Source organism: Pelodiscus sinensis, chromosome 1, assembly GCF_052426305.1.
Source record: "Pelodiscus sinensis isolate ZL-2025 chromosome 1, ASM5242630v1, whole genome shotgun sequence".
In the NCBI taxonomy this organism is placed as follows: domain Eukaryota; kingdom Metazoa; phylum Chordata; order Testudines; family Trionychidae; genus Pelodiscus; species Pelodiscus sinensis.
This window is the reverse complement of record NC_143052.1, coordinates 70,091,821-70,102,851: the sequence shown is the minus strand read 5'-3', so window position 1 is coordinate 70,102,851 and position 11,031 is coordinate 70,091,821. Positions and strand designations below refer to the sequence as shown.

At 48.5% G+C, this 11,031-nt stretch overlaps 1 protein-coding gene across 1 annotated transcript; it reads right to left on the bottom strand.

The window, feature by feature from the left end:
* Positions 1 to 1,940: 1,940 nt before the first annotated feature.
* On the bottom strand, positions 1,941 to 8,764 carry LOC149525585 (uncharacterized). The gene is made up of 3 exons (XM_089778084.1): positions 8,461 to 8,764; positions 8,012 to 8,228; positions 1,941 to 1,984 (listed from the first exon to the last, which is right to left on the bottom strand). Exons 1-3 carry the CDS (start codon positions 8,701 to 8,703, stop codon positions 1,941 to 1,943), a joined length of 504 nt encoding a protein of 167 aa, XP_089634210.1. The 5' UTR covers positions 8,704 to 8,764.
* Positions 8,765 to 11,031: the final 2,267 nt, after the last annotated feature.

Below are 11,031 nucleotides of genomic sequence, written 5' to 3'. Positions count from 1 at the left end.
TAGGCAGCCACTTCCTGCAGTGTCCAGCCCAGCTCCAACCCCAACCAGCAGCTCCTCCTCCTGCAGATAAGGAGTCCTGTGGGACCAGGAGGCTCAGCATGGAAAAGCAAACTCAGACATCACACTAAGAGTATGTCTAGACTACATGGCTCTTCATTTCACGAGGCATACCGGAGCAGTCAACAAAGGCTTCCCTTGTCAACCGTGGCGCGTCCAGACTGCCCTGCTGTGCCGCCAAACAGCTGATCGGCACAGCGCGGTGGCCATTTTGATGTAAATGAAACGACGATTATTTAAATCGCCACTTCATTTTCCTATGTCTAGTAAACTCATCTACATGGCTCTGTCCACGGAGCCATGTAGTCTAGACATTCCCTAAAATACTAAATAAAAAAGAACATCACATCAAGTGATTTTGTGACGTTTTTGTGTGTGTTTGGAAGTGATTGTTCTGTGGGTTAGTGGTCCCCGACCCAAAAAAAGGCTCCCCACCCTTGTGTAGAGGCTCATGTACTAAGCTCCAGAGGTTGCAGATTTGGTTCTGCCTGTTGGCGCTACATTGGTACAGTAGTTAGTACCTAGTAGAGGCCTCGAGGCATTACCTCACTATAAAATGTTTAATAATGAGCAGATACCTCAGCATGTGCATCCTTCCCTTTTCATAATAAAGGAAAAAAGTCACAGCTACCAGTATTCTGCAACCAGTGGAATGGATCAGCTTTTCAGCAATAGTCTTGCAATCCAGTTTTTCCTTCTCAATTTGTTATAATCAGAAAAATAAAATTAAAAAAAAATGGTTTTACAGACATCTAAATTAAATGGGGGGGGGAGGGGTAAGGAATGACTATCCTAGCATCTGAATAGGGAGCAAACTCTTGGCTCATCTGGAAATTTAAAAATATTTACTCTCCAAGTCCCATCACAACTTATTTGCAGAAAATGTAAGTCTAAATGAATGATTTAAACCTAGATGCTAAATCCCCTTAGAACATATATAGGTTAAATAAGCATCCAGCAGTTTCTATCTTTGAAATACCTGGGTTGGCTGTTAATTTTCCTCACTTCCTGAACTGAGTCATCTTACCTTTACTGACCTTTCATGTCACCACTTTGATACTCTTTAAGAGTTTATGCTTGGTTTAAATTTGCTACTTGATTTTTTTCCCCATAAATACCATTCTCCGCATGCAGCAGCCTGTTACTTTCGCCTGAGTTTATGGTAGGAAAGGAGTTTAGAGTTAATTGGATAAGCTGTCCCCTGGCATAACTCTGCTGAAGTCACTGGAGTTAACACAGGGGTTATACTTGGCCCACTGTAACAGTTTCGCATGAGACAAATAATGCAATGCCTCATTGTTCACATTAAGCCAAAGAGATGATGTCATTGCTGCATTACCGGAATCCCTGCTGCAATATTCACTGATTGCAGTGAGAGCTCAAATGAAGAGAACAGCATGTTTTGTTTTGCTAGTGTAAGGGTGCCAACCATGTTTTTATGAAACCCACTCTTTGAGATGTATTCCAGCAATAGTCATGTACCAAAATGATGGACAGAAGTCTGCAGATCAAATCTGAACAGCAGCAAAAGCAAAAACCCATCAGTGAAGTATTTTAATGCTAAAGTGTTGTGATTATAGGACTATTGATCTATAAATTCCAAAACAGAGGAACATAATTCAGAAAAATTAAATGTTTTGGTGATCAGGTAGGTCTCCTTAACACACATTTTCTTCTAACTATGAAGATATGTTTGGGATTTCTCTTGAACCAATAGCAGAGTGTGTGGTCGGAATTGTGGAAAGCGTGGGATTGGAGAAGGTTTCAAGCAGAACCAGTACAATGAAGTAGAAATGGAGACAGTAACTTTGGGGATAATATTTTATTCTAATTTCCGTATTCCCCCCATTTATTTTAGATTTATGTGAAAGATCTTTGCTTTGTTAGAAGAAAGCAACTCCTTTGTGAGTCCTCACAGTTATCAATTCTACAAGCCAAATACACAGAGAAGCATTGGAATTATAATTCATGCACAAATTCTGTTCTCACACTGATGACCTCCTCAATAGAGATAATGGATGTCTGGGACATTATCAACATAACATTCAATGCAGGTGCCACCAGTTCTTTATCTGTGTAGATTCTTGCATCACTACCCTTCTTATCTAATTGCTATCCTGTGATCTTATCTGCTTCTTTTAACTATCCAATCTTTAGGTGCTTATAGTTTACCAGTTCTGCCTACTTGTTTTTCCCTTTGATATTTCCATACCCTCTGCTCCTTGTTTCCCGCCCTCCCTTTTTTCCCTCCCCCCTCCCTTCTTCCCTATTTATTTTGGGTCTGCACATCCTAAACTCAAAACTTTGATCATCTGAAGAAGTGGTCTGTGCCTATGAAAGCTCATGATACCATCCACATGTTTTATTAGTCTATAAAGTGCTACCAGACCTTTTGTTGTTTTTTAAGTATGTACTGTACAGACTAACTCGGCTACCCCCTGAAGCTTCACAAGATACTAGTTACTTGTTTCTTCTCAATCTCCTGTCCCTAGTTACATGATTATCTTAAATCTCTAAGTATGCACTTTATGTTGTTGTAATGGGGCAGCACTTGCCTCCTGCAAGCACCCCCTTGGCCAGGTATGTGTGCCTGCACTCTGAAAGCCTCTTCATCAACTCAACCCTCTGGCTGAGTCACACTGTGTGAGAATCAATCAACCCCCTTCCAAGGTACATAGCTAGTAGGGCCCATCTTAGTGACCTCTGTAATGTCCCTCTGAGTCTGTTCTCTCAATCTATTTCCCCACTCTGGCAGAGAGTGGTGCACCCAGGACTCTCCCTTCTGGAGGCAGCATCCTTGCCCTTACCTCAGGACTTTATCTCAGAGTCTCAGCATAGTCTATTTGTCTCCCATAAGCACTCCACATGGAGCTCTCCATGGTGCTGCCATTCTCTTTGCCAGGCAGTCTCCTACTCTGCCCAGCTTGAGGTCTCCAGAGGAACTGAACTGCCTCTTCACCTGCAGCTCCTCTTAAAGGGCCTTCCTGGCCTCTGAATGGCTGCATCTCCTGTAGGGATGTGAATGACCAGTCGACTAGCCAATAAGCAAATGCTTATTGGCTAGTCGACACACTAGTCAGATAGAGGGGGAGGGGAGGAGAGGAGGTGCTTCAAAGTGGCAGCCCGAACCGGCCTCCATGTGGTGCTGCTGCTTTGAAACACCATAGGGAGCATGGGGCCAGAGGGAGACTGCTTGAGTCCCCTGCTGGCCCCATGCTTCCCGCAGCGTTTTCGCCTTTGAAGTGTAGCAACAGCCCTGCGGCTAACACTTTGAAGGCAGAGGTGCCCTTATCGACTAATCAAACAGTTGATTAAAATTATATCAACTATTTGATTAACCGATTAATCTAAATTTAACATCCCTAGTGTCCTGCAGCCATTCTAGTCTCTTTGGAGAACCTCTCTATTGTCTCTTTGGGGACCTCAGAGCCTGGTCCACCCTGTCACAGTTGTCATTTTTTTCTCTGTACTGATTCTCTCTCCTCTATTTATAATTTTCTCCAAGCTCTTGGAGACAATCTTTACCTTCATACTAATACCAGTGGAATTCAAATGGTCAGTACTGCATTTTGAGAGACTTTGTAGTAAAACTGACATGAATGCACCTGTCTCCCTGTACCTGCATATCTCACTAGTAGTCAGCTCTGTGTGAGCCCCTTCATATTCAGCATCATAGTGGAAGGAACAAGAGTAATGTAATGTGATTTCCCCTTTTGTTTAGGTCAGTGGCAAAGAATAGCATGAGTTGAACTTTGCAGATATGGTGGAGAAAAGTTAGTGGCCTTATTCTGGCCAGTGGATACACTCCTGGAGAACAAAATAGAAGGAGGAGTGAAGTGAGGGAGCCTGTCTTAAGGGCTCATTCAGGGGACTAACAGTGTGTTTCTGGTTGAACAGATGCAGTGACAGCAGGGGGTTAACCAAGAATCTTTTCTGGAAGCAGATATGCTGCACTAGAGCACTACAAAATTCTCCAGGCAGTGAGTCTTTTCTTCCTTGATGATCAGATATCATCTTGTCATTAAAGATTAAAGACTAGATTGTGCCTTTAGGCACAGCTCTGAGTAAAGAGTCATGCAAAAATAGCACCATCCCAGGAGTAGCCCTGTGCCTCAGAGAGACACCTCAGATTCCCATTTCCCTCTGGCTTTAAAGCAGTAATAATTTGTTGTTGGCCTTTACTAGAAGAAATCTGACCCCCTGATTGTCAGCTCTGCTGTAGTGGAGCTGACCTCCCACTCTCTTGTGTGGAGGGGTGGAAAGGAAGTGAGTGAATGCACAGGTAGGCTAGTCAAGGTCCAGGTAGGCTAGTCAGCAATGGGATTTTTACTCCCCCTTGCTCTGCTGCAGTATACAGGCAGTCCCCGGGTTACATGGATACGACTTACATCGGATCCCTACTTACAAACGGGGTGAGGCAACCCCGCACTAGCTGCTTCCCCCCAGTAGACCAGGGAGACGCGAAGCTAGCGCCCACCCCCCCAGCAGACCAGGGATACACGGAGCGGCTTTTCTCAGCAGACACCTCAGCTTGAGAATAAAGGACCGAGGGAAGTGAGGTGTGGGAGAATAAAACTGAGCTCTGGAGAAATGTTGGCTAGAGTTTCCCTTACAATATGTACCAGTTCGACTTACATACAAATTCAACTTAAGAACAAACCTACAGTCCCTATCTTGTACGTAACCCGGGGACTGCCTGTAGTTCAAACCACAATCTAGCCCTAAGCATGTACAGTAAATATACAAGTGCGCCCAATGCTCTTCCATCAGCTATTTCACATGGCGAATGTGTGCTGTAGTTCTCTGTACTTCCAAATGGTTTACAATAGGGGGAATGGTAGGAAAAGAGCAACTCCCCACACTGCTAAATGATCCACAAGAGAGTCCCCTCCTCTCCATGGCTTGGGTAAGGAATGCTTCCCTGGGCATGGAGCAGACAGCCTGAACGGGCTCCTGGGCAAGGTTGGGATGGAGGACATAGCTGGAAGGGGCAGATCTGGGGACAGCCAGCCTTCCATGCTGCCCAGAGCGCAGCGTGCGCGCACACACACACACACACACACACACACAGAGTCCTCAGAGCTGACAGCACTCCAGCAGAAATGCAAAAGGTTCAGAGATCCAGCTCACATGACTGCCATAGTAGCAGTGGTAGCGGCTCCCCTTTGAATCGCCAGGCCCCGGGGCAATTGCCCCCTTTACCTCTCCCCGTCATTGAGCCTGCCCTTGGGGCTTCCTTTCCTAGGCTGTGTCCAGACTCAGGGGTTTTTTCGAAAAAAGTAGCCTTTTTTCGAAAAAACTTCACCTGCGTCTAGACTGCAGCCGCGTTCTTTCGAAATTAAATCGAAAGAATGCGGCTTTTCTTTCGACGGCGGTAAACCTCATTCCACGAGGAAGAACACCTTTTTCGACGGAGATCCGTCGAAAATAAGTGTGTGGGGATGGGGGGAGGCCATTTTTTCGAAAATATTGGTCTCCAGGAAGAAGCCCTGGTGGACAATCTGGGGCATGGGTTGCATGTCTGTGGTTCCTGTCTGCAGCCATTTCTTAAAGGGACAGGCACCCTCACAGTCACTTGTTGCAGCAAAGGAGCCAGAGCACACGGCTAATTTGGTGCAGCATGTCCCAGCCCCAAGACCCTCCTGGCCCTTCCAGAGAGCCTTCTGGGGACCCAGCCAGGGGCTCCAAACACCGGGCACCATCCTGGTCTGGGCCAGAGCTCAAGACCCTTCTGGAGCTCTGGGGAGAGGAGGAGGCCTTACAAGCCCTCAAAAGCCGGCGGCGAAATGCCGACATTTATGGCCGCATGGCAGAGGCCCTGGCCCAGAAGGGCCACTACCCCCGCACCCAGGACCAGGTGCGCTCCAAAGTGAAGGAGCTGCGGCAAGGGTACGTCAAGGCCAGGGAGGAGAGCTCCCGTTCTGGTGCAGCCCCCTACTACTGCCCTTATTACACTGAGCTGGACCAGATCCTGGGTGGCAGTGGTGAAGCACGCACACCACGGCGTTTTGTCCAGTCAGGATTGGCAGACCCTGTGGTGGACGCTCCCGAGCAGTACCCAGAGCAGTCTGGAGACGGGGACATGGTGCCAGAGGAGGAGGACAGTGAGGAGACGGCAACCCTCACCCTGGAGCCAGTCACCCAGACCCCAGAGGCCTCCCAGGTGTCATCTGGCGCAGGAGAGGAAGCAGCAGGTGAGTGCAGTGAGGTTGTGTAACACCTGGAGGGGGGGAGGTAGGTGGGTGCACAGTGGGTGATGCACAAGGGAAACCTGTCATGCTCAGGCTGATGCCCAGGTCACACACAGTGTTACCTTCAGAATGTCTGATTCCCCTGTCTCAAGGAGAGGGCATGCCCTTTTGGACAGCTGTTGCACACATGACTGATTGTGATAGAAATGTAGCCGTGTTACTCTGATCTGAGGAAGTGGGTCTGGCCCACGAAAGCTCATCCCCTAATAAACCATCCTGTTAGTATTTTAAGTGCTACAGAGTCCAGCTTTTTAGGACTGATTGTGTCTTCTTCTTTTCCTCCACAGCCGGACCAGCTGTGCAAGAGGGCCGCAGCACCCCAGCCCCACCTCCATCTCCATCTCGGGGACATGGGAGCCGCAGACACAGGCGTGTCTATGCGGACATCCTGAGGCAGCACGTGGAGGCCGTGCAGGAGCTCAACTCCATCCTGAGAGAGAGGGCGGAGGCAGAGGATCGGTGGCGTGACCCGCTGATGGAGGAGCTGGTCCAGCAGCGCACGTCCCTGACTGCCACTCTCAGGGAGGTCTGCAGCTTGCCTGCTCCTGTGCCTGGTCCTGCTCCTCCAGCACCCCATGACCCCGCCCCACCAAACCCCCCTTCCACAACAGCATCCCTTTCCCCCCCTGGCCCTCCTCTCCCCCAGGCCTCCACGTCCCAAGAGCACCCCAGCCAGCCAACCGACAGGTGCACCACCCGATCCCGTGGCCATGGTGCACCCCGAACACGAGGCCCAGGCAGGAGAGGGAAATCAGGCAAGCACCGTGCAACCTGATCCCCTTCCCCACTCCAGGTTTCAAGTCCCCTTCCCCCCTCCAGGTTTCAAGTCCCCTTCCCCCCTCCAGGTTTCAAGTCCCCTTCCCCCCCTCCAGGTTTCAAGCACCCCCATCACCCCAGTTAAATCACAAAGAAAGGGTTCAACAAGATGTTTATTGTACATAGTTTTGTCAACATCAAAAATGAACAAAAGCTTTTTTATGTTTGCAACAGTTATACTATTTTTTGAGAGAGATTTAAAAAAATTAAACAGAACATATTATTTTGAGACAAACCCTGGTGTTAATGATTTGTCCAAACAGGGTCAGGAGATAGGTTGTGGAGGGAAGCTTCTATTGGGCCAGGGCCCAGTCCCCAGGCAGAAGCCCCTCAGTAGAGTCAGTGGCCTCCACTTGAGAATTGCTCCCGTAGGGCCTCCCGTATGCCAACAGCAGACCGGTGAGCCTGGCGGATGGCAGCTGTCCGGGGCTGGGCAAAGTGCCTCTCCTGGCCATCAGCACCTCTACCCCACCCTGGTAGGAAGGCCTCCCCTTTCCTCTCCACCAGGTTATGGAGAACGCAACACGCGGCCACCACCTCAGGGATGTTGCTCTCCCCCATGTCTAGGCGTGTGAGCAAGCACCGGAATCTGCCTTTTAAACGTCCAAACGCACATTCCACCTGGTTGCGAGCCCGGTTAAGGTGAGCATTAAACTGCTCCTTGCTCGCATCCAGGTGGCCGGTGTAGGGCTTCATCAGCCACGGCATCAGGGGGTAGGCGGCATCAGCCACTATGCACACTGGCATGTGCACATCCCCAACCGCAAAGTCGTGATGCGGGAAAAATGTTCCTGCCTGAAGCCTCCGGTAGAGGTACGAGTTCCTGAAGATGCGGGCATCATGTGCCCGCCCTGACCACCCAACACAAATGTCAGAAAACTGGCCACCTTGGTCGACCAGGGCCTGGAGGACCATAGAAAAGTAGCCCTTTCTGTTAATGAATTGAGCTGCTCGATGGGGCGGTGCACGGATTGGAATGTGTGTCCCATCGAGCGCTCCTCCACAATTCGGGAAGCCAAGGGCAGCAAAGCCGGCCATGACGCTGTCCAGATCTTGTAGACAGATGAGCCTGTTGAGCAGCTCCGAATTGATGGCCCTCACCACCTGCAGAACGAGACAGACAACAAAATGTTAGAAGGGGTGCCTTATCTCTTAGGAGGAGAACCCACCACCCACCTTCCCTCTCAAATACCCCGGGAATCCCCTCCTCAGAACCCCCCCCCAACAATTCAGGGTGAGTGGAGGAGCTCCCTCCCACTCCCACTCCACTTGGCCCTTCCTGACAGTCTCCCTTCCCCCCACCCCAAACTGTGACTGTCCCCAGACAATGACTTACCTCCATCAGGATGGATCCAACAGTAGACCTGCCCACTCCAAATTGGTGTCCCACGGAGCGGTAGCTGTCGGGGGTTGCCAGCTTCCAGAGGGCAATGGCGACCCTCTTTTCCAGGGGGATAGCGGGCCGCAGGTGGGTGTCTTGCCGTTGCAGAGCAGGGGCGAGCCAGGTACACAGCTCCTGGAAAGTGGTCTTTCTCATGCGGAAGTTGCGTAGCCACTCTTGGTCATCCCAGAGCTCCATCACGAGCCGGTCCCACCAGTCAGAGCTGGTGTCAAGCCTCCAAACACGCCTGTCCACAAAGAAGTTTGGAGGCAAGGGCAGTGCGGCTGCTTGACGGAGGAGCCCTTTGTACCTCTGGTCTGGGTCCAGATGGGGAAGTAGCCTCATGACTGTGTCATGCAGATGCAGCAACAATTGCAGTATGATGGTGTGGGGCCATCGCCTGCCCAGGGGCAGCTCTGGCTCCATGCCAAAAAAATGGGTCTCAAACAGAAAAACCTCCACAGAAAAAAGCTGCTGGGGTGTCCCAGGAAGCTGAGCACTCCAAACCAGCACTGCAATGCCTTGCTTACCTCCTAGAGGGACAACAAAGGCAGCTGCAGGAGCAGAGCAACGGGTGTTCAGGAGTGTCCCTTTAACCACGCCGCGTCTCTGCAAAGGGCAGGCAGGCAGCAGCACCCGGAAGGAAATGCTGCCCCCATGCCCTGGCAGAAGCGGTTCCGGGTGGCTTTGAATTTCGAAAGAGCGTCCAGCAGTCAGGACGCTCTTTTTCGAAAAAGCGGATCGATTTTCCGATCCGCGTATTGTAGTCTAGACGCGCTCTTTCGAAAGAGGCTCTTTCGAAAGTATCTTTCAAAAGAGCCTCTTTCGAAAGAGGCTTGCAGTCTAGACATAGCCCTAGTTGGCTGATGCCAAGAGAACTGTTCTTGTTTCAATCTACTTGAAACACAGCCTACAAATGTGCTGCTCACTCATTCCTGCAGCTGCGACTGAACCTGTAGTGTGAGCGACTCCTGTGACCTGCCAGAAGTTAGTTAGTTTTTAAGTCACAGCTTCTTAAACATTGTCCCAGTGTTTGTACCTTAATGGATTATGAAATACATAGGCCTTTGCTGACATATACGTCTTAAATTGGAGTCCTTTCCCCACCCTTTTTCCTCCCATTCCTCAGATAAGTGGGGGGAAATATTGTGCATCTTGAACAGGCTGCCTGGTCATATTTGTCTCTTTTGCTGGGTCATTTTCACATAGTAGAATGGTCTCGATACAAAATAACAGCTTTGCATTTGAGTGTCAAAGAGAAGGGTATAAGAAAAGAAAAAAATATTCTATTTTATCTTCCCTGAGCTTGTTTGAACCATCCAGATTAGCACCTTTCCAGGAAGGTACCTCAACAATTTGAGAAGCAGTGGGCCAACTGGATTTGAATACTTATTGGCCTTTAAACCTCTGCAGAATTGCAGCAGAATGCCTTACATCACAGTGTATTGCATCAAATCCTTCTGTCCTGTAGGTTCTTTATTGCTAGTGTTACACTAGCAATACATATTTGATCTGAGTCTTAAAACGTCCCAGTTTGAACTCATTTGCCTTTTGGAAAAGATAAAAGTGATAGTTACCCGCTTTATGGAACTAATGAAACAACAAACATGCAGATTAATCAGAATATTGATTTTAGTGTTAGCAGACGCTTTTGTTTTGTGCGGTTTCATTTCCTTTTTGCCTGTACAGTATTTCACTATTTCCAAGCCCTTGGTAGTGGCTTCCCTAGCTCTTCCTGTGCCCTTCTCTAGCAGTAGCTGGGAAACAACTTGCTTTTTTGTCTCCATTATGCATTCACTTGTTTTTTATTTGCACATTCAGTCCATGGACTCTGCAGATTAACACCCTGATCCTTCTGCAGTCTCCATCCAAGCCTTGGAGAGACCTACAGAATTCAGCAGGGCACAGGGGCTCTCCATGTGGTGCTCAGTGAGGCATGTTAACATAGTAATTTCTTCCACTGGGAAAAAAATTAACGTTACAAAGACTGCAGGTATCATTTTCAAATACACCTCAGTCTCATTTTCAAAAGTGACTTAGGGTATGTCTACATTGCAATTAGACACCAGTACATGGGCAACAGGTATACGAGGCAAGGGAAGGCACTGCCTTCCCTGGGTCTTAGTGGCCATCCTCTCTCCTCTTCCTATCCCTTTTCTGACTCTTTCTGCAGCTCCCAATGCCTGGAGAGTCTTCGAGCTAGTAACTTAAAAGTGAAAAAGCCTTCTAGCTTGTCAGACCTATTAGCAGAATATTTATATTGTTAAAGAGCCATTGAAGTGGTAATGAAATCATTTAACAGACATTTGCCAACCCCTAGTATACATTGTCAGCCTGTCAGTATGCATTGCATCACACTATCAGTTTTCTTTTTTGGAGGAGGAATCCTTCATTTCATGTATCATGCACAACTTGCTATAGTGAGGCCTCAGTATCACCCATTCGCAAGCACACAATAAAAAAAGAAGAGAAATATCTATTTGTTTTACATTTCATTTCACCAGAAGATCTTTAACAATAACCAGA